This window comes from Glandiceps talaboti, chromosome 3 (assembly GCF_964340395.1).
Source record: "Glandiceps talaboti chromosome 3, keGlaTala1.1, whole genome shotgun sequence".
NCBI lineage: Eukaryota > Metazoa > Hemichordata > Enteropneusta > Spengelidae > Glandiceps > Glandiceps talaboti.
In genome coordinates this window covers 27,501,673-27,525,993 of record NC_135551.1, presented here as the reverse complement: position 1 = coordinate 27,525,993, position 24,321 = coordinate 27,501,673, and the positions used below count along the sequence as shown (strand labels likewise).

General features: G+C 35.3%; 2 protein-coding genes across 2 annotated transcripts; one reads left to right on the top strand and one right to left on the bottom strand.

Annotated features, from left to right (window-relative positions):
* Positions 1–312: 312 nt before the first annotated feature.
* On the bottom strand, positions 313–6,296 carry LOC144433329 (monocarboxylate transporter 13-like). The gene is made up of 4 exons (XM_078121635.1): positions 5,981–6,296; positions 4,742–4,885; positions 1,315–2,325; positions 313–458 (listed from the first exon to the last, which is right to left on the bottom strand). Exons 1-4 carry the CDS (start codon positions 6,171–6,173, stop codon positions 313–315), a joined length of 1,494 nt encoding a protein of 497 aa, XP_077977761.1. The 5' UTR covers positions 6,174–6,296.
* A 1,209-nt stretch (positions 6,297–7,505) lies between these two features.
* LOC144433328 (Fanconi anemia group G protein homolog) lies at positions 7,506–16,115 on the top strand. Its single transcript, XM_078121634.1, has 9 exons — positions 7,506–7,602; positions 7,967–8,106; positions 8,521–8,667; positions 9,500–9,678; positions 10,554–10,620; positions 11,448–11,985; positions 12,695–12,850; positions 13,718–13,874; positions 16,001–16,115. Exons 1-9 carry the CDS (start codon positions 7,506–7,508, stop codon positions 16,113–16,115), a joined length of 1,596 nt encoding a protein of 531 aa, XP_077977760.1.
* The last annotated feature ends 8,206 nt before the right edge of the window (positions 16,116–24,321 follow it).

The window sequence follows — 24,321 nt, the reverse complement described above, 5'->3', positions numbered from 1 at the left end:
TAAATTTGCATACAGTGCAGTCAAACAACTTGAAGAGAGACACTTATAAGTGAAATGATGCAATACAGTTGAATCGATTTATGTGACTCTGACTTTCATATATTTGTATATTTCTTTTCTTTGTATATGGGCCAGAGGCGTGGGAAAGCAGTAAACACATGCGCACTGTCACACGCACACACGCACGCATACACGCACACTCTCTCACACACACACACACACACACACACACACACACACACACACACACACACACACATGATATGAAATGTTATAATCAGTTGCTTCACTTTAATGAAATGTTGGGTTGATTTACTGTGCCTCTTGTAGTCTGATGTCCTTTCCTAAACATTTGCAGACCAAGAAATGTATCAACACTATTGTTCCCGCTAAAAGTAAAGATCCACCACCTGCCAATATGGATAGGTTGTAGTTTGATGAGACATCATAAATCCAACCTGTATAGAACAAATTAGTGAGAGAATGAGTGGATGGGTGAGTGGGTGGTCGGGTGGGTGGGTGGGTGGGTGGGTGGGTTGGTGAGTCAGTCAGTCAGTGAGTGAGTGAGTGAGTGAGTGAGTGAGTGAGTGAGTGAGTGAGTGAGTGAGTGAGTGAGTGAGAGATTGAGTGAGTGAGTGAGTGAGTGAGTGAGTGAGTGAGTGAGTGAGTGACGGATGGGTGGGTGGGTAGGTGAGTGAGGGAGTGAGTGACTGAGTAAACGACTGACTGACTGACTGACTGAATGGGTGAGTGAAAACAAATGGTTAATAAGCAAATGAGTGAGTACCTGACTGAGTGAGTGAGTGAGTGAGTACCTGACTGAGTGAGTGAGTAAGTGACTGACTGACTAGATGAGCCAACTAAGCTAGTTCAACAGAGACCATTATGAATTTGCTGTATGTCACCAAATATCATGCTGAGGGTTACAATAGTTTGTCTATTACAGAAACCTTATCATGATAGTCACATTCATCAGACTAAATTATACAGCTACTCTCTTTGTTTAGTTCAGCTTCCAAGTGTTCTAGTTCAAACATGTTGTCATCGTTCCAAACCAGGGTCACTACTGCACGACATTACTTGATGATGTCAAGTTCAAGGATAGGATCTAGGAGGGCTGATCAAAATGGGCAATATGGCAATAAACATGAACTTGAAAAATTGGACGTTAAAATTTAGATAAAAGTTATACTGATAATAACAAAATGCAATAAGTGGTATAAATCAAAGTCAAATATTATCAACCAGTGAAGTCAGGTCAACTTTTTTCTTTGGGTGAATTTCTCTGTTAATAAATACAAACTCCAGACTTACCTCCCACAGGTGGACCAATCATACTTGACAGGCCAACAGTAAACAATATCCATCCTAGTGCAGTTGATAAATACTGAGTGCCTAGATATTGCTTTAAGCATACAGTTACAGAAGGCCAGTACATGCCAACAGAAAAACCAAAGACTGCTGTTAAAACAGCAAAGACAGCAAACAGTTTGGTTACAGTAGTCAAAGTTAACATTAAACCAGCTAGAAGAACATGGCCTACAAACACAGGTACTGGAGGCATATGTGCCAAGTCAATAATGAAGCCATTTACAGATCTCCCAGTCAGTGATCCGATACCAAAACATGTTAGCAAGAAAGATGCTTGTAGTTTTGGTACTCCAATGGATACTACCTTGGCAACCAGATGAATTATTGCCAAATAGTACGCAAATCCCACAAAAAACATAGAAACACATATCATTCTGAAAAAGGAATTGTGACATAACAATTTGAGTTTTGCTAGTTCACCAAACATAAAATTAGCCACTTTAGAAGTGTGTTTAGTCTTGGATGGAATTGTGTGTTCCTCACAAGTGTTTGCATCAGCTGTATCAGGATCAGGACTATCTTCTGCAGTATTACTTTCTTCATCTTGGATATCCTGTAAAGTTTGTCCTGTTTCTTCATCTTCTTCCCTGGCAATAATTTCAGATAAATCATAATCTGAATTCCCTGTACAAGTTCCTATGTCATGCATATGTATATCTTTTGTGTCTGTCAGTTGGCTATGTACATCGACCTGTACCTGTTTCATTTTGAGGTCTTTCGTTGGTGGCTTCATTAGTAAACCACATATGATGACATTCATATTAATCCCTGCGATTATCAACAGAGCACCCCTCCATCCATATTCATAAATCAGAATCTGATAAAATGGACCCAGAGCAATGTAGGCAACAGCATGTCCAGCAAAGGCTATAGAATTAGCAATAGCATGATGTTTCTGAAAGTAGTGACCAATGATTATAATGCTTGGTCCATAGGCAAGTCCAACTCCAGTACCTACAAGTAAGATAATAAACACTAGTTTTTATGAGAGAGTTAATAATATATTAACTCTGGAACAAGACATTTGAAATGGTTCTGTTGTTTTGATGTGAACTGTTTTTACTATTATGTAATAATTTCTTTATTTTTGACTCATGTGTTGTTTTATCAGTACTTGCTGGTACTCCAATGCTGAACCAGGCATGATTGCCTTCTCATGTAACCCTATTCCCTTTGTGGTATTTTGAATCAGTTCGAAAATGAATTGAAGTCAGTTCTCCTACCCCACATGCACTAAAATCAATTCAGTTCAAACCAATTCAAAGTACATCAGTTTGAAACAAATATGAAATAAATCAACCCATTGCAGTTTTGTCAAATGGGCTGAAACTGGTTTCGAACTGATGACTGAATTGATTCTGTTTGAAGTGGTTTTGAATTGATGTTTCCTGCTTATTTGTACTGCTGTAATACTCAGAGATGTGAATCCAGAGTATACTCATGGGGTTCACACTTAGCTAGTTTTGTTGTCCCTTGAGTCAACTCTAATCTAAACCCAACATAAGAAAAAATACCTCAACAGATGTGTTGGCCCATAGTCGGGTTAAATTAGGTCAGGTAAAGGAGGGTGGTTTAGACCCAACGTAACTTTTGACACAAAATTCCATTTGATTACATAAGTGTGGTTACTGGTAATTTCCTAGTCTATCAGCTAGCCCTCGGATGTTCTTCCGATAAAATACGACACACAGCCGAACAACGCTATCGAGGATGGAACATCCGAGGTCTAGCAAATGTCATCAGGATATAAATAACTGCCAATCAGAGAACCGTATTAGCGACAAGCACAAACAGAGGACAATAGCTAAATTTTCATGCATATTCATCTTAAGGAGGGGCTTGTAAATATAACCACCAATGCTGTTAACTAAAATGTGTGAATGACAACGTCTACACACTCATCAAACACAATTAGCATAAACTGATAAGACATAGTAATGACATAAATGTGTTTGTCAACACCTGCATGCAGAGATTGAATATATTAAAGTATATATATGCATATATGGCCCAACCCACCGCTTATCATAATCTCAATAGAATGTCCGGTCTGAAAATGACATTCACTAGACTGTTCGGGCAAGCCCTCACATAGTATAGTTATAGTTATAGCATCGAAAGAAAGCCCGAACGTCTAGCAGCAAGACTAGTAATTTCCTAGATAAGGAGGATTTCCATGGTCAAAGTTCAGGATTACTGCTGAATGATTGGAACAAATAAAGGCTATGGTAATATTGGATGAATTTGGTATCATGTGATTTATGTTGACACTGGGTCAAGTATAAAATACAATGTGAATGGAACCCAAAGTCCAGCTTTTCAGTTTCACAACTTATATCACTCTAGGGTGAAACTCACATTTGTACTGTGAATGTAGCTGTTGTACCATTAATGATGAATAGACAGGTATAAATACAGCATGAACATTTATTGTTGTGGGTGCTTCCTAAATGCTGACTGTCACAATGACTGATATTGAATTGTACTATGAATAGAAAAGGGTTAAACCCTAATTCCAGTAAATACTTGGTTGTGGGTTTCTTCTCAACAGAATTTTGAATAAGAAATATAAGTAGTGAACAGTTCTTGTGATTTGGACTTGAAAGATTCAGAGTTTAATTTATAGTAAAGATTTAGAATTTAATTTATAGTACATATTACGAGAATCCATACTAATTGAACAATAAAACTCAGATACTCCAGGATAAACATGAAATATAACTAATCCTAGCTGTTAGAAGACTTTGGAAATTTCCCATGACACCTTAACAAACACTTATAGTAATACCAGCTCCCTGTAGCATAGTGGTTAGCGCACAGGATTAGCAGTCGGGAGGTCATGGGTTCGAATCCCACTGGAAACAGTGGATTTTTCTGTGACCGACCCAAACCCAGGGTGAGTGTTCTACAGACTCGATGGGTAGGCTGTATCACTGAGCCATGTCTCACTCACAAGACGAGTGTGAATTTGGGGGACTCCTGGAGTAATGACTCAAAAAGCATGATTACTCACACAGAGCCCGCAGGTGCTATGTTTGCCGGGCCTGGGTGACTCTGGGATAACCTGTGGACTGACTGGGAAAGCCTTGGCAGTTCCACAGCAATGTGATATAGATATGCAATATAGCCCTGTCACGTAGTCCAAAACCCGAATGGATCTCTGTATAGCATTTGTGTTTGTGTGTATTTGTCTGCATAACAGAAAATCACTGGGAGCAATTCCCAGCAAAAAAAAAAAAAAAAAAAAAAAAAAAACCACTTATAGTACTTTTAATGTTGTATTCTCTCTTGAAAGAAAGATCTTAAAGATTTGACGAAGGATAGCCCTAGACTAAACAGCTGATGACATAAGAAAAATAGATATATTTACCTGTCAAGACTCCATAGCTGATATAAAGTGTATGAAGATTAGTTGCAAATGTACTGATGATTGTACCAACACTGGAAAGTATTCCACCAAAGATGATAATAGGTCTCGCTCCAAACCTATCATTCAGTGCGCTAGCAACTGGGCCTACACAAATAATAAAATATAATGATAAAACTTGTATTGGGGAAAATGTTAGCCCTAGTGACTGGGCTTTCACAAATAATAAAATATAATAATAAAACTTGTATGGGGTAAACTGTAAGCACTAGTGACTGGGCCTTCACAGATAAAATAGTCGTACTGCCAGACTTTGTGACTTATGTCTTCCTAATTGTAATGCATACAAACTGTGCCTCAAGCAATGAAATTGAAACCATTTGGAAAAGGAATGTGATGATTGATGTCAGTATGTTGGTTGGCCAAGATATGCAAACAACTTGTAAACCCGATCACTGTCATATGGTCATAGAGGAACAAAGACGCATAGTCTACGATACATGTTGGGCTCAATCACATATGGAAACACAAAGACACTACACAAATCTAACTCAACAACTGTAATTTATATGTCAACGGGAACTCTAGCATGAAGTTTTAAAGCTACACTGCATTTTTCTGCAAATCAAGTATTTTAACACAACTATAGCTGTGTATAGTATTAATTATGCATAAGTCTGGTTCCAAGCTACAAATATAGTGGTGTGGAATACATTCAACATAGCAGAATTATCAATGTACTCAACTATCCATAGATAGTCAAAGGCCATGGAATAAACCATGCTATATAATTATAAATCCTATTTGGACAAAGACATGAGCATTTTTGTTTACATGACTGGTGATGGTGCACAAGACATTATGCCTCATGTCTTTTGTTGACATGATTGTGTATAAGACGCCATGGACAATTAAACCAGGCTTTGTAGGTGCAAAATCTTTTCCTTATCACATCAAACTGACATTATATTGATACAAAAACAATAGCTGATGCCTCAGGTGTAGATTCTGGTGATGCTTTTATCAGTTTGTTTATGTCTGTGAAAGTTAGACCAAACACATATTCACATGGTATATATGACAATATGACTAACTTTCACAGACATAAACAAACTGATGAAAGCATGGCGTAAACCTACATCAAATGTAACTATAATGCCACCATCCATGATATTCTGATCAATAGCATTTCTAGACAACTGGTGCAAGGGTTGTAATTAGATTCTTTCAGTTGTTCCTTACCTACACAGTATAACATTGCAAAGGCTACAGAATTCACCCATGCTGTTGTCCCAGCATCTGTGTTGAAATACTCCATAAACTCAATGAAAAAGACCCCCATAGATGTCATACTGCCAATTGTTAAAATCTGAATAACATGGCCACATATCGCAATAATCCATTTGTAGCAACCCTTTCCTTCTTCTATTTCCATGATGTGATATGTGACTCTACTAGACTGTAAATGCACGACAGCTCAGAGCAAAAAGATGTTTAGACGTAAACGTGACAGTACTTAGCTTGCAGGTAGCTCTCTATAGGTAGATAACCTTCAAAGCTTAATGTATCCGTGACCTTTGTGACCAGTTCCGTTCTTTAGTTTCCTGTTCACCTCCTGAACTTCAGGCCCCACCCTGTCTCATATTTTTGTAACATGATACCATGGTCTCAATTCCAATAAACAGGACAGTATTACACAATGAAAGTGTCTTCATGCAAACTTGTTACTGCCAAAACCTGAGATGTATTTTTAATCTCCCGAGGCAGACTATTAGTACAATGGGCCCTTACATAGAGATTCCATTCAAGTGTCTAACCCCATAAAATCGCATTAAAGCTGTCTCATAAGACAGTGACCTTTGACCTTGACCTTCATGGTAGTCTGTAAAATTAAGACATTTCTTGCATATATAGACACTTTATTGAAATTATTTGTGGACAATTTCTTTTAGATCTTTAGATCTTGTTTAAAGTTAATACAGAACAAGAGAAATATACACCTGCATCATGTTTTACAGAATTATTTGTACTGAACAATCATGATTTACTGCATAACTCAAAAAACATAAGTTCCATACTGTGTGTGCGTATATGTATTTAGAAATATATGTATACAATTCAAAAAAGAAAGCAAAGCTGAGACCACAGACCAATTTTCCCATCGCTACTTTCATCATAAGGGATTACATATTACTGGATCGAGTTTTCAGAAAATCTGCCAATATATTAAAGTAGTTGCCCGTGGATGGCTATTCAGGGAGTGGAGTGGACATCTATTTAGGATTTGTCCATGTGTAATGTGTACATGTGAGGATGAATTTATGTTGGCATGATGACAGGATTTTGTCAAATAAAGTAGTTAGCTTTTCAAATCATGGGTCTTTACTTTCATTGAAAAAAAAAAATTTCAACCATTCTTCCAAAAATAAGTGATATCAACATTGTTCATTTATACAGCTAGCTATAGTACATTGTTAGCATTTGGTATTCTACAAAATATAGTCACCCTGGGCATCCAGTTAGCCTCTTTGAGTCCCCAAATTTCCTTATTTTCAAACTAGTCACCCATAGCAGATTTTCAGAAATCTCCAGTATGATTAATTGGTATGGTCCCTTGTTGTACCTTTTGTTTCCTAGCAATAAAACTTTAATATCACCCGTTTGTCTGCTTGATACATTTCAATCAGTCACAATACTTTTACTTTTTACAGGTACCACAGACATTAACAGTGAGATGTTAAAACTAATAAAACTCTATAGCTACTACATGAAGACAGACATGCTGACATGTGTGGATCTGACTGAGAAATATCCCAGAAATGCTATACACATGACAATGTGGTTGTCAGCGAAGTATATGCTAGGTAAGTCTTGTGTTGTGAAATATCCCAGGAACACTTACACATGACAATAGGGTCATAAGCCAATGCAAGTATATGCTTTGTAATTCTTGCATTGAGAAATATCCCAGAAACACAATACACAGGGCAATGGGGTTGTCAGCCTCTGCGAGTATATGCTTGGTAAGTCTTGTGTGGAGAAATATTCCAGAAACACAATACACATGGCAATGTGGTTGTCAGCAAAGTATATGCTAGGTCATAAGTCTTGTGTTGTGAAATATTCCAGGAACACAGTACACAGGGCAATGGGGTTGTCAACCTATGCAAGTATATTCTTGGTAAGTCTGTCATTTTCCAATAATTGTTTCTTTTCTTTTCTCTTCAGGTTATTTATATTATCAAGAAAACCAAATCCAAAAATGTCTGACAGTTTTACAAGAAATTCTTCAAACACCAGTTGTAGACAGAGTACCAAGATACACAGCTATAGTGATGAATTTAATGGGTTGCTGTCTAGCAAAGCAGGTGAAACTCATCTTGAAAAATAGCAAGCCCTTGGGCAGCCAGCTCCCTGAAAATCAAAGTTCTTGGAATCTGTCCAAAGTTTACCACATAAATGCTTTGTGCCTGCTCCTTTTCAAATAATAATAACTTAAAAGAAATTTGGAGTGCAACATCTTATTTCCAAAATTAATTTTCTCACACTAGTGCCAACATGGTATTCAACAGTCATTTTAGGCAAACAAATAGGTTTCAGGTCATGTTCATCTTTACTTCGAAATTTAAATAAAAGTTTTTTACCCTTTTTTCAAAATTATTGGTACTATACCTATGTTGTATTTATTTTGTAACAGATCTACTTCATTACATATATGTCAATAATTTTTCACTTTCAACATTATAGATACCTGTTAATGAATATATTATTTTCTCTCACAGGGGAAGCACCAGACTGCTATCCATAATTTTTCAGAAAGTTTACATGAGTATTTTCACTATACAACAGCCTTGTACAACATTGCATTACAATACAGACAACTACAATTATATGATGCTGAACTTGAAACATGGAACCTGATTATTACAGTGAGTACATGAGTTGGTTATATTCAGTGTGCTTCCCTCTACCTAGTCAATACTCAGACCATTATAGAAAACATATATGCAGTGTAGCTGAGGGAAATATTTGCGACATGACAGCATAAGGGGTAATATGATGTCAACTAGTGCCCAAATGAGGCCAGACAATAAGTGTTTATAACACATCACATTCTCTGGCACATATTCTTTCCATAGTCTAAGCAAATCCCTGATAAGACTTCCATGCTGAATGAATATTGCCCTAGGGAAAATAGAATGTGACTAGTGCCCCATTATGCAAATTCACTATGGGTCAGTATTCCATACCGTGTAATATGATATAAGTCAATGACTGAAGGCTATGTGAACACAGTGTTTTATGAAATCTGTTATACTCATGTAGTTAAGTTTTAGAGTGATTCTCCTAGCCTTCTGACTGCTATAATCATACAAACAATAGCTTATTTTACAAAAGACTTGCTGGCACAGGTCTTTACAAGAACAAAACCTGTCTCAGCTCATCTTTTTATCTCCGCAAAGTGTAAATAAATAAATTTCAGTAATTACATTATGATTTTGAAATTGGTTGCTTTTTCTCACATAGGCACATTTTTTTGTTTAATTAAATTGTTTATATTTTTATTTTCTTATACCATAGTTTAGTTATTCTGTCCTATTATTTTTGTCGAAAAATACCAGACAAATATGAAATCAAATGAGACATCAATTATACTTCTGCCATTATGACTGGTCAAATTGAAAGTATTATCATTGATCAAAGATAGCCATCCAAGTTTATAACTCTAGGAGAATTTCAAATGATTCAATCTTAACACAGATAATGGAGAACAAAGAAACTGATGTGGATAGATCAGACAGCAATCAAGATTTAGTGATGGAATTCTGTCCTGGATTCATAGATGAATCTAAGTGTGTACAACTGACAAGACCAAAAAGTGAACTAAATATAACACTAGTTTTGTACATTATGGCCAGAAGATGCCTAGAATTACAGAGGTTGGTAATGATTATAGAATTCATTTACATATAAATATGTCAAATATAAATGTCATACATAGAACCCATTTGTATATTCATACTAGGGCGCGCGTACATGGAATTATTTACATGTCAATTCTCCAAATAAGGTCAGACATGATTCTCATTTACATGTCAATACCTATAAAGTCATACATGATGCTCATTTGCATGTCAATACTCCATATAAAATCATACATGCATACATGCATCTCATTTGCATGTCAATAATCCATATAAAGTCATACATGCATCTCATTTGCATGTCAGTACTCCATATAAGGTCATACATGAGTCATTTGCATGTCAATACTCCCTATAAAGTCATACATGAGTCTCATTTGCATGTCAATACTCCATATAAAGTCATACATGAGTCTTGTTTGCATGTCAATACTCCAAATAAGGTCATATATTGAACTCATGCATGTTAATACTCCAAAGAGTGGCTGGCTTGAAATCTGCAGATTCATGCTTCAATGCTGCATTTGTATTGAATGGCTAAAGTCCTTAATTTCGCAAAATTTGAACCACAATTGTGCCTGTCAACCCAGCTGTATCATTTGGTACCTGATACGATAGAGGTTGCTATGTGAATGATTTAGTCCTATAATTCACTTGTGGCTGCAATGAATTGGATGCTCCGTAGAGAGTTGAGGAAAGTTGAGCCAATATAGATCCGCACCAGGATTAACAATTGCTATTGCCTGGAGCTCTCCAGAGAATAGGTGTATTATAAATACGTGTACTTACTACTATAATATTATATGTATTATATGTATCTAAATAATTCTCAAAAAAGTGAGAAGCCAGTTTTCAAATTGTAGGTCTGGATTTGTCTTCATAATTTATAGGTATGATGTAGCAGCACAAAGATATCTGGATTTATTGGCAATTTTGATGGATCACAGTATAATACAGGTTTGTAAGGTTAAACATAATTATATATTCAGGGATCATTTTACAGTGTAAAAACAACAGGCAGCTCCACAATTTCTCACCCACAAATTCCTGTGAAAGTAGCTAACAAGAAATTGCAGAGTAACCCTGAATGGCTAAAGTCCTTGGGCAAGATTTGAACCACAATTGTGACACAGTCAACCCAGCTGCCCCAACAATGGATATATAATGGTTAAACCAAAAGATCTTTACCCACAGCAAAAATAACAGGCTGCTCTGCAGTTTCTTGTGAGTTACTTTTTCAGAAATTTATGGTTAAAGACTCTCTGTTTCAATATTAATATATCCACTGTTGGGCAAATCCAGGGTTTCTTACTGCCTATTTTTCTCATTTTACCTGGTAGTTTTGAAATTATCTACATCCTTGGAACAGAGGATTTATGCAATATATTTGATTTATAATATGCATATATATATATATATATATATATATATATATATATATATATATATATATATATATATAACTCGGTGAGTATCAATCTGCTAAGACAGTGCTCTATACCGCAGTGGCAGAGCGTATATATATATATATATATATATATATATATACATATACATATACATACATAAGAATACAAAAGTTATATATACTAAGTAAATCACCAATGTTTCAGAATAACCAACTCTTTATCAAGGTAGCGGTAAGTTAATTGTGAGCATACTACTCAACAGTTACTAATAAACATAACATATGCACTTATGTACATATTACATAGACATACAGACAGACAGACAGACAGATAGATAACATAGTGCTAATGATATTATATTCCTTTTTTTATCAGATTAATGGTAGTAATGGTTTGGGGTTTCATCTTCCAGACATTACAACAATATTTAAAGAAACGGTTTCTGCATTATTGCTGGACCATAGATACAATGATGTGATCGTTGTAAGTGAACAGGTTGTGTCTAAAATGACAACACAAGTAAACCATAAACTGAAAATACTGCGGCGTACTTCAGATTTCATGTCATCTCAAAGTTCAACTCTGAGAATGACAAATACAAGTGACACTGGTGAAGTGTTTTCTTCCGGACCATCAGACATCAGTGAACAAACAGAAGCTGCTTCAAGAAAGCGAATGAGAAGTCAAGAAGAACTGTTCAGTTCATCTTTTCAAGATGATGACAAAGAGTTAGTCAATGTTGTTGAAGTTTTGATGATGCAGTCAGAAGCATTGATGAAGTTAAATCAATGTAAGGAAACTTTGAAGTGTTTGGATGATGGTTGTGGTCTCCTGTGTGATCTTCCAAGACATAAAGACTGTGATCTTGTATCAATGGAAGGTGTGGAGTTCAAAAGACGAAGACTGAATACTGGTGAGAAATAAAAACATTTCAGGGGAAGTTTTGTTTTTAGCGCTGGGTTCATTTATTTTAGCACTCTGGTTGATTACACCAGGGTCATGAGACTCATGACTGGTTGTGCGCTGTCACATAACTGGGGCATTCAGCAGAGGGAATCAGTCAAGGGCTGGCTAACATCATTCCCTTACTTCAAATGTAACCCCTCCCAATAGATGAAACATGCACAGCTACTATAAAATCATATTTCAACACTTTGGTTAATATATGAGCCCAGTGTTTTGCTAAGTACATTTAGCAGCAATATTAATTGTCAAATTTTGTTTGTCGCTTCCTGTTGCCATATTTGACTGTCAACTATCCATCAAATCAGTCAATACTATTTGGACATTCCAAAGGATATGTGTGTATCTGAATAATGTGTGGAATAGTACATACACTTTCTATAAGATAAACCCTTGGAAAAGTTAATTCTCATTGAAATGAAGAAAGTTTATCACATTTCTACTTCTCAGTCAGATGGACCTTTTCTAAGTGCTTCATCTTTGTACACAACATTAGACAAGCTGAGAAGGCAAATGAAACTTCATTTTTATCGTAGTCATAATTTCTTTGAGTACAGAGTGGGAAAGCGCTTTATATTATCAGCATTATTTTGTAATCAGAATGATTATAAATAAGATATTATTTGTCTATTTACCTTGAAATATTTCTATTATATTAGATGGTGACCAAACCTCAGTCAAGGCAAAGAATTCCAATAATGTCTTACTGAACATCAAGTCACAAGCCTACAACAACAAAGCCTTGATTTTAATCAGTGAAGGCAAACACAAAGAAGCATTAGAAACACTTCTATTGAGTATTCAGAGTAATCCAGGTAGGAGCATTATGACTGTTATACCATGCATAAAAATATGTAATATACACCAAAAATATGTAATATATACTCTGGTCATTCTATGTCAAGACAACGCTCTTGTATGTCACAACAATGTGTATCTATGTCACTGGTTCTGCTGTTTTTGAAATAATTATGAGTAAAAATATTCAGAATTGCCATTATTTCCCCCGATTTTCTTTTATATTACTGGCGCTAGTATAATTATGTTATTCTCCAATATATTTTTCTTCATTCAGCTGGAAAATACTCGTGACCTAAGGGTTGTCACGATCACTATGAGTCGTGACAAAGGCCCCTTAGGTCACTCGTATTTTCCTCGGCTGAACGAAGAAAATTATTGGAGAATAACATCTAATTATATCTATCTCTCTGTCAACTGCCTTGAAGGAAAGTCATTTAAACTCAAATATCATAGAGCGCCCTCAAACAGATACAATCTGTCATTATCATGCAGCAAATTGACCAATCACAGAGTTCCTTTTATGCAATCAATGTTGACTGCTTATCAAACATGGCTGTCTCTATCACCAAATTTAAGTTTGAAGATATTGAAGGCTGCTTCATAAGCAAAGCATTCAAAATATTCCCATTAAAAAGGGCATGTTTGTGATAACTTTATGAGTTGTAAAGGCATCCAGACTATTATGAATATGAATTGAAAACTTCAGCAACATGCACAAACACATTTTTTTTATAAGATAAGTTTTCATTAAAAGGTTCACATAATATTAGTGAAGACATCAAAGATTACAGACATTGCAGTGAAATATTGTATTTTCTACGGTTCTTGAGCACCAGGTCAAATAATATATTGATGAGTTTCCACGATGATTTATTCATAAGGTAACCAAGACGCAGTCTACAACCATACCGTACTATTGTTACAACTTAGCAGGCATCAAGAAGCTGTAACTAACTGGTTACACTTCAGAGATATAGACGGTCATATGGACAATATGCAAATAAATCAACTGTGTAAGAAGAAAGCATTCAAGCTAAGGTAAGTAGCTTGTGAAGCAGCTCAATGACTAGTATGCATGCGCATCCTATGTACTATGCGATTTTTTTTTGGTGGTTTACCTAAGGATGCATTGCGGCGCAATGACTACACATGCGCGTCCTATATACTATGCGCATTCTCCACATTGAGGGCGCTATCTACAATATCATCACCAGCAGCTGGTCACAAATGAATCTACCCTGCATGAGCTTATTGGCTTTGCCTAGTTATGATATTATTAAAGATGTTCTCATGTAACAGGTACATAAAGCTGAGTTTATGTCTTTTGGGAGGGTGATGTTTGCTATATTTGAAAGGAGACTTGTAGTATTCTACAAGTCTGGTTTAAAAGTGAAAATATTTGATGATGTAATTAAAATTACTAGGTACAGTGGTAATCAAAGGTTTTAGCTTACAAAGATAGACACTAGTCTGGTTCTGATACAGTATTGTTACCATGTACACCTCCACTCATTAGAAACCACATTGCCATTGGCATCCAGACTAGATGGACACAAGCTAAGGCTGTTGTTGTTCGATGTAATAGATAACACAAGTGGGTAATTGTTGTGCCTCTGTTGCGCGGATATCATCCTGTAATCAAGATAGCATTTGGCCACCTAAGAAAAACTATCTACCAGATATACCACCCTACTGTGAGTATAATTAAACCACCCTCCATCCATTCAACAGCTTATATCAATATATCACAATAATAGTTTTAGTTTGTGTGTATCTTAGTAAGCCAAAACCTTGATTGCAGCTGTCATAATTATATGTGTCTGAAATGTCAAAGAAACTCTTATAATGCCATCAACTGTTTTTATAACAATAACAAAGGATGATTTTTAGTGCTATAAAAGGCATGCATTGACATCACCAATATACTAAAAAGGTAAATTGAGGTTTTATGTACTGGTTAAGTATATTTTAGCCAAAGTGAAAACAATTAGAAACTTCCAGTCTGTGCCACTCTTTAGCTATTGATATAGGTCAGAGTACTATGTTGCCTTCCTTCACCAATTACCCAAAGTCCTTCCTTGTACCATATAATTTCACTTCCAAACAACACTTTGATAAATATGTTGCTATAGAATGCTTTTTCACCTTAATGGTTCCGCAAACAAACAAACGAAAAAGATCTGTTTTGTATTTGTCTTTAATGATACTTCTAATGTCACTTTAAAATCGTGTATTATGAGAGAAGTGTAGTTTCAGTTGTGATTTTCAGTCATTTTGTTTCACAATGTCACACTCTTGAGAAACATTATAAAACAGTCTTAAAAGTAAGGAGACTTGGAAATTGGTTCAACGTAGAGGGATTGTCTAAAAACCACAAACCTGAAACATGCACATAAAGGCTGGAGCGTTCCATCACACTTTGATAATGTACATGGCAATGTCATTGTAGTATTGTGAAGGAAACAAAATATTTAAGTAGAAAAACATCTTGTCGAATTCATATTTGAAATCTAAACATTCCAAAACACCCCAAAAATTTGATCCCATGAATACCTATCAATATAGCTTGGTGTAATGCACAACAATATGCTGGTAATATTATATACCATATATAGTTGGACTATTGGAAAAACAAAATATTGTATTGTTTGGCCACTAGGGGTGTACTTCGTAAGTGAAAGTAATGATACTAATACTGTAGCCTTCTGTGAAAAGAAATCTTTTCCTCTACTGCCACAAACATTGTTGCATACCTGTATGTTAATGAGTGTGTGGACATTCTGGGTACACAAAATTACGTGATAACGAAGTTTTACAAAAATGTACAGAAATGGATAAATATGTAATAATAGCAGAACCCCATGCCGTGTGAGTATCAGTGTGGGTACTCAAGCATATTTGCACTAGTGCTAGTAGTGTTTTCTGCTAACACATCCAAGTGGTACAAAACATACCACAAACCACTCATGTAAATACCCCGAGTTACTCCACACTTGCACTCATACATCATGGGATTCTGTCATAGTATTTCAGGAAGGAACATCACTGTATACATACTTTACTTGACCTAATTGCATCTGATTTTTTGTTCCAAATAATAAACATCAAAAACATTATGATGCATTTACATTGATACGTCTATGTGTCTTGTATTTTGTTTACAGATCTCTAGAGGATGAAAGATCTACACCATTTGAAAATCAGTTGCTCAAATTGGATCAGGTTGTTCTGCAGCAGTTGATAAAATTGAAAACAAACAGACATTCGTTTTCGCTTTAACAGAACACCAAACACTTAAAAAGTAGATGTTAAAACAGTGAGGACAGTGAAATCAAGATCACTGATTAAAACATAGAGCACTTAGCTTTTGCAATGCAACGCCTAAGAGCAGGACAGTACATCAGAATTGTAGATGGTGAATGATCATTGAGTAAACATAGAAACTAACATGGTTTACTGTAACACATAAAGCCCACACCAGACTGTCTTTCAGAAAGTCGGGATTTTAAACCAAGGTAGTGTTGTTTCTCCTTTTCTTCATGTCAATTCCATGAAACAAACCAAGCTGATTCTCTAGTTTACATTGTCAGCCAAAGTAAATCTGATAAGGGATTAGGCTAAAAAGTCCACTTTCAAAAATTGGCTACATAATCTCCAGCAACCATGCCAAGTTCACGTTTAAACTACTGGGTGGTTAAGGTTGCAATATGGATGAGGATTGGATATTTATTTTGGATTTTTTTAATTTATAAAACAATTCTATCATGGTTCCTACTTGAAAAATCATTGTGAAAGAACATTAACAACGTTTGTGTTTGTAACTTAATACAGAGCAAAAATAGGATGGCTGGATTATTATGATGGAAATTTTGTTTTGGTTACAACTTTGGTTACATCAAGGCATTGTTTATACCTACAATAACAACCGCATTCAGTGGTCATAGCAAAGTATTTTCCTGTGTACAATTTTGATATATATTGCCACTCATTTCATTACTATCACTGGAGCTAGTAACAAGGGCAATTGTCAATCAGGGTTTAAAGATGACCGGCTCCTTATTGCCCTCCCTTTTGTGTTTTGATACTGTAAAGGTTAAATTGTGGATAATTATCAATGACTGTATTGTCCACATGAACCAAATCAACGTCACTATCACAAAACACAATGAATCTAATATAATATAGTGTGAAACTGTAAAGACAGTAATTGTCAATTTGTTTATAACATCAACCAATTAGAGAATACTAAGAGCTATGTGTATTATATCGAGTATTGTTCCCCCAACTCCAAGGATCACTGGTGACCAATTTAAAGGTTTATTGGCACAAAAACAACATAATGTCATTTATATACAATGGTTCTGAATCAATGGTTAAATTATAATCATTTTGATTGACAAGTTAAAGTTACACATGATATTATATTTTTCAGTAGGGGTCTTTGTATACAGTGTGCAGTTGTCTGGTCTACTTTATGCCTTCAGAAAATGAGTATAAAGTGAACTAATATATAACTAAAAAATGAAATAAGGTAGGGTAGACAACCACGAACTACATACACATTTTTTAGTAGATGACCAAAATTCAAATAGATAAACACGTATAAAATGGCTGCCAATTGCGTTTTCCGATATTGGATTAACGCAAAATGTGTAGGCACTAGAAATTAAAGCTTGCCTAGTAAAGATTTGAACATAGTGACACCATTTTTATAAAAGTTCCATGTCATTATATCTGAATATATGATAGTCATGTAATATCGTGAACCTCTCTTTCTTTTCAGGAATTTAAAAGTGAATAAAAAAAGATTAAAAAAAACCTATAAGTTGAGTTTACTTTGGATTTTGTAATTATCAATTCAACTACATTATGTCAATATATTCACATACAAGGAAGTGAGCTGAGATATTATTTTATTCTTTGTAAATGTCTGTTTATTTCACACTGCATGTTGTTTTGTGCGTGACGCACTAAATAGCAAGGACATAACCACCAAACATTGACTCTGACCAGTTTAGTGATCTGAAGCACAGACAAGGAACAATATTGAAAGTCCTAGCTAGTTACACAATGTATGTCGTCAGAACATTTGGAAACCCTTTGCGTTCAGTTTTTTTAGATCACCCAGTTTTCATTTGTACGTGTGTGTGTGTGTGTGTGTGTGTGTATATATATATATATATATATATATATATATATATATATATATATATATATATATATATATATATATATATATATATATATATATATATATATATATATATATATATATATAATGAAAACTGATGAGTATGATATTACATTATGTATATATATTATATATACATGTATAATGAATATAAAATATTTTTGGAAAAATTTATATATATGCATGTTCTATTGGGTTCTGTTTGTTGCATGCGAATATTAGAACATTTCACACGTATAACCATTTATCATGCGCGGTTGTTGTTCTGATCCATAACATTCAGGTATATTCAGGTGTTTACCTAATATGCCTTGCCTGATAATACCTTGAGAAAGAATTTTTATTCGAAACGTTGGATTTTACGTCATTTATTATTTATTAGGACTGTCTCACAATTTCCTTATGCATATATATATTTCTGGTGAAACGGTCCATAGCGTAAATGCATAATGTAATATCATACTCATCTTCTTTCATTTTATGTATGTATGTATATATATATATATATATATCTCTCTCTTTTTTTTCAAAATAGTTTATATTCATTGTATATACAAATAAATGTATGTGTATATATAAGCTTAGTAATAGTTGTTCGGCCAGAATTTTGAAGATCACAAATATTAAACAAACACACCATGGTCAAATAAATGACAGTACACATCATTTAAATGTACAACAAAAAGAACTTGTTTTTATTATTGTCGTCAAATCAATAAAGTAATACAAGGAAATCAAGGTGTTCATCAATCTGATAACATGATGTGGAAAGACGGCACCATTGACGCCTCTATTGTATAGTGTCGTTTGTTTTCGATGTTGTCGTTCATGGTGAGGAACAACAGAATCGAAAACCAAAGATAATAAACGAAGAAAATACAGTTAAATAAAGCAATTGAACATATCATTTTTTTTACAGCGACTCAAGATGTTTTGGACAGTTTACAACTCACAAAAAGACATCCAAAGCTTTCTATACATTAAAGATAAACAAAATATTTAGACTACAGACTACTGGTTTGAGAAAGTTCATTTTATGTCGAAGATCGAACGAAACGTGGCTGTTATTGACTTGACTTGGGGTGAGTTCCATACTAAATGTCCGTTGAAAGTCTAACACGACAGCGGGGTATAAAACATGGACAATTCGTGTCTCATCAGGAGGAATCCTCACGGCGTATAGTTGTAATGTTCAGGGTTCGGACTAGAATTTCCACGTGAAATCTGACTCCGTCGTTACTTTCAGGAAAATCAGTACTAGCGTCACAAGCCGCTACTGGGTTCCCTTAGCTTCTTGTAAGTCATAGCATCGACAGACCCCCAGTGCTGTCTATGGTCATAGTTTTCCGTGTGCTGAGTGCTGCCGTAAACCGGCTGACGGTTTCACGACAATGCTGGATTCTGACATTGCAGCAAATCTTGCAGTAACTATTCTCCGGCACTTACAGTTACATTGCAATGGAGACAAACTAGAACAGTGCAGGGAAGCCACAAGCTTTAAGATGAGCTGATATAATTACTATAAATCTTATAAATCACAAAACATAACCAATTGTATTGGACTTGATCTCACTAAAGTAAGAACACACATACATGTAGTCATATAATATTATATAATTGCACAATACACCTAACGTTTATAAAACGACAAACCGGCATCGACACATCATCCCAAAGGTGGCTGAACAAAAGTACTTCGTAACTGAGATTGCGACACATTTAGATTTGTTGACACCCTGAAATATGGCAGGGTGTTATTTTGACATCATATCTGATTTTTTCTAAGAGCTCAAACGCATGATTCTAGATGACAGATGAATGAGTCAAAGAATCACTGCATGTATTGTTGTAGGCAATCTTTGGACTTATAAAACAGCACTGCTGATCCTTCAATGGTGGCAGTAATTTGATGCTTGTATCACAAACAATAATAAGGTAGATGATAAAACGATTCGTTGTGAAATGTGACCCTCCCCCTAATTTTATTTCTAAAACTATTTAAAAATGAAACAAAAGAAACCACATATAACATTAAAGTTACACACCGTGCCCTTGTAAGACTAAAATGTACTTGTTCAACAGTCGCGAGTTGAACAACAATGTTGGCATTTTCATCATCAAATCTGTGCAACATAATTATATACAATTTACAATTGGAGCTACTATGGACATCGTGAACAACAACCTCTGTCCCGTAAATACAAGACAGTAAATTATCATGGTATGCTATATTTTGATTAACATTTCATCTCTTTATTTGTTTTCATTGATATTTATCAAGAAATCAACAGGTTGCCCAGTTACAGGTTGACTGACAAACAGGACAGTGTGCAGTGACATTGAAAACACTGTTAAAAGGAAATTAAAGAAAGAGGTTGTATAAAACAATTTCCTATAAACATTTATGATGCTAAACATGTCAAAATTTTGAAAGTTACTCACGTAGTTAAAGAATGACTGGGTCTTAGGTAAAAGAGGGAAAGTTAAAGATATTTTCAGAATGTGGTCTACATTAAAAGAAAAATTCATTTGAATTCATAATTTTGAAAAGAACTAGAATTAAGCGGAGGAACTTTGCTCGAGTCTTGAGAGGCGGTAGACGGAATTCCTTATACCACGTGACAGACACAGTCTCTCCCCAAACTGAGTATAAGTATCAAGTCACAGTGTGTTGTAAATATTACAAACGTCCGTCAAAATCACTGTTCACTATCCTGGATTTTTTGTAAATTCTCATCTGAGAAACCTGGGTTTGGAATACCTATGTCAGCTTGAGTTGTGTCAGTGTTTGTCAATACGTCCACTTCAACTTTTAGTGAAGAGGTATCTAGTACCATCATTTCACTACTACCTCTAGAGTTGGTAACAAGGGTACTTGTCGATCGTGGATTATTCTTTGCTTTCGGTAATATTGGTTGAGATTTAACTCGTTTGCCTTCAAAACAGCAAAGCTGATTTCGAAAATTTCTGAACAGTAACGAGTATACGATCGGATTGACCATACTACTCGCATAACAAAGAGCATATATTGGACGTATATAGGACAATTTTGGGGACTCCTCGCTTTTGACTATCACACCTATATATACAAGTAATGGAATATATGTGAGAATAAAAGCTACAACCAGAACCAAGCAAATACGAAAAGTTGCCATATCACGTTTATCTATAGAGTCTTTGTTTTCAGTTAAAAGTTTGGATGTCTTTCTTTGCGTGTATTTCAAACCGAATATGAAACCGTAAGAAAGACAAATCATTAATAACGAAATCGAAATCAGACACATTCCCACCATGTTGACAATTCTGACAGACACAGACCATTGAATATCGATAAAACACATCCTTTCCGAGCCCGTCACGACTTTGGCCGCTGCGAAGCCAGTCCCAATTATGTAGCTTACACAAATTGATGCAATTATTGATTTCTTCATGACGCTACGACAAAACTTTCCACTCACGCCCATCGCCCTAGTTACGCTCAGTGTACCTTGACTAACCACGGACACAGTTAACGATAGGTAGGTGACGAAGATATATATCTTGCAGGTGATAAACGACTTATCATCCACGAAAATGTTGGTACCATATAAAATGAATTGTATTGTACTGTACAGCAGTAGTGGAGCCACGATGGCACACATCGATAAATCAGCAACAGAAAGTGTCACTAACTGAATGTTAGCAGGTGATTGAAGTTTCTTTACTTTACCAACTATCCAGCAAACAGTCGCATTTCCAGCAACACCAAGAATGATAACAGGAACGAGTATAACAGCACTTACTATGAGACAAATTAGTTCGTTTACAGTAAGTTCTTCGTATGCAGTCACTGTTTCATTAGCTGTGAGTGTCTTGTTGGCATCGGTCACGTTAATGAAGTATGTGTTGTTGAGGTTCTTCTCCCCGATATGAAATACATCACTCAAAACGTTTTCGATGGTGATGTTGGAGGTAGTATTTTCCATGCTGCTGTTATTCATGATGAAATTGTTTTAAATGTCTTATTCTGAAAGATCGCACCGCTGGTTGACAACGCAAATACGCTGATTTGGGAAAAAACAAGACTGTCAAAGAGGAATCTTTTAGCAATGACAACATTTGATTCTGGTCACGCCGACTTCTGCCAAGTGAATGGTCAAGTAAAGTAAATATATTGTTGATATGGAAATAATTTGTATAAATGCATGTACTGCGTATAGGAAGATTTTTCATTTATTAAGGAGTTCATCTTTTTTAACCGGTGGGAGGGCGTTCTGTACTTTGGAGTTAATCATGGGATTTCCAAAACTGACCAGCACTTCTCATGACCAAAGTCAAAGTGATCCCCTGTACAGACCAGCGTGACATTTAAAAATTGATACCCTACTCTATACACATTGCACAGACAAGTACCTGTCTATGATATTAGTGACACGTTATAATTATAATGTGTAAAGTATACATGGTCTTATTCAAATAGTGGAACTGTGCCATATACAGAGAAAAGAGCCATTGCTGAGAACTTATAATAATCTTGAATAACAATTGATATTCAGAACACACATTATTTTCGGTGTGTATTATACATGTGTAATCTGGAAACTCTGATCATGTAAACCAATGCTTAGGATATGTCATTACGCGACATAAATACATAGTGGACTTATCACATAAGACAATATGTTATAAAAGTTAGGCAACAGATAATTACGCAAATACTTACATGGTACTCATGGTATCAGATTTGTGATAGGCTGAAGTCTGGAATGGAATGTAACAAAAAGGTGCAGAGCCTAAATCAACTATGTACAAAAAGCAAATGAATGTTCTGCCAATTTGACATCATTTTCAATAATTGTTATGTCTACTTCTGACCCATTCGAATGTAACTAATGCCACCATCCACGAATGTAACTAATGCCACCATCCACGAATCAATCAATCATCCATCCAAATAATAAATCAATCAATAAATCGATTGATCGATCGATTGATTGATCGATCAATCGATCGATCGACCAATCAATGAAAGGCTCGCTGCAGCCTGTGATTTGCCGATATATATCCCGTAATTGTATCAAGTCATTAGAAAAAACATCACAAATGGATGCATGTGTTACGGAATGAACGGTCTTCGGCTATATATAACTAACCATTCATAAATGCTATATACCAAGTACTAAACGTTTTAGATTGTGAATTTTTCCACATGGACTGTACATATATGTAAACACAAATTGGGGAGGTACGTGAGAGGGGTATCCCCTTCCGTAGGATAAAGTTTTGACATATTGAAGTGGTGTTGAGTTGAGTTATTTCCCTGTACCAAAATGACAAATACGTTGATTTTGTTCAACTTTTACTTGTGATATATATTACCTGTAGTGATGTCATCTAAAGTGAACCTCCACACTTTGAATTGTGTAAATTTCAAAATAACCCTTTGTTAGTTAAACATGACCAGCTCCTTATTGCCCTCCGTTTTGTATTTTGCCTTGTGGATAATTATCAATGAACGCATTGTTCACATATGAACCAAATCAACTTCACTATCACCCAACACAATGAATTTCTTATAACATAGTGTGAAACTTGAAGGACGTTAATTGTCCGATATTGTATAACACCAAACCAATTAGAGAATACTATGAGTAACGCGTATTATATAGAGCATTGTTACTCTAACTCCAAGGATCACTGGTGAATAATTAGAACTTTACAATGTTATTTACGACTCTGAGCACGTCAAACACAATGTAAGGCGATTTATGTGCAATACTTCAATATTTAAATGTTAAATGTCACAATATTTATATCATAATCGCCTGTTGATTTTGTTTGACAAGTAACAAAACTCAATAAAATGATTGACAAATACGCACGTTTATATTTTTCAGTGGGCGCAATTGTTTACTACTTCACGCCTATTGATTTGACAAGTAACACTCACAATAATATCCTTTCTCTGATTGTAATTGCGTATTCCGTCATACCTGTTGATTTTGATTGACAGGTAACAATCACAATAATATCTTTTGTGGCCGTACTAGCATACTACGTTACACATTTTGATTGACAAGTAAGAAGATGGCCTAAGACGTCAAATAATGCCTCATTTCTTGGTGTGTGTCTAGGTTTACATTGACAATTAAAAAATTTGAAAGTCAGCTATAGGGCTCTGTAACAGTTGCAATTTTAATCTTTACATGAGTGCTTTTTTACCCTAGGAAATATAACATTGAGTATAATTTTATATCGACAGAGCAAATTAAGTGTAAGTTGTTTGCCGGTCTGGTGTAGGTAGGTATTTGGGTA

Excerpts from the sequence above, each read along its gene's own strand:
- LOC144433328 (XM_078121634.1), top strand. The coding sequence starts at position 7,506 with ATGAAGACAGACATGCTGACATGTGTGGATCTGACTGAGAAATATCCC. Across the intron at positions 8,668-9,499 it reads CATGGAACCTGATTATTACA|ATAATGGAGAACAAAGAAAC; the intron begins GTGAGTACATGA and ends ATCTTAACACAG. Across the intron at positions 9,679-10,553 it reads AGATGCCTAGAATTACAGAG|GTATGATGTAGCAGCACAAA; the intron begins GTTGGTAATGAT and ends CATAATTTATAG.
- LOC144433329 (XM_078121635.1), bottom strand. The coding sequence starts at position 6,173 with ATGGAAATAGAAGAAGGAAAGGGTTGCTACAAATGGATTATTGCGATA. Across the intron at positions 4,886-5,980 it reads TGCAATGTTATACTGTGTAG|GCCCAGTTGCTAGCGCACTG; the intron begins GTAAGGAACAAC and ends TTATTTGTGTAG. Across the intron at positions 2,326-4,741 it reads CAGCTATGGAGTCTTGACAG|GTACTGGAGTTGGACTTGCC; the intron begins GTAAATATATCT and ends TCTTACTTGTAG.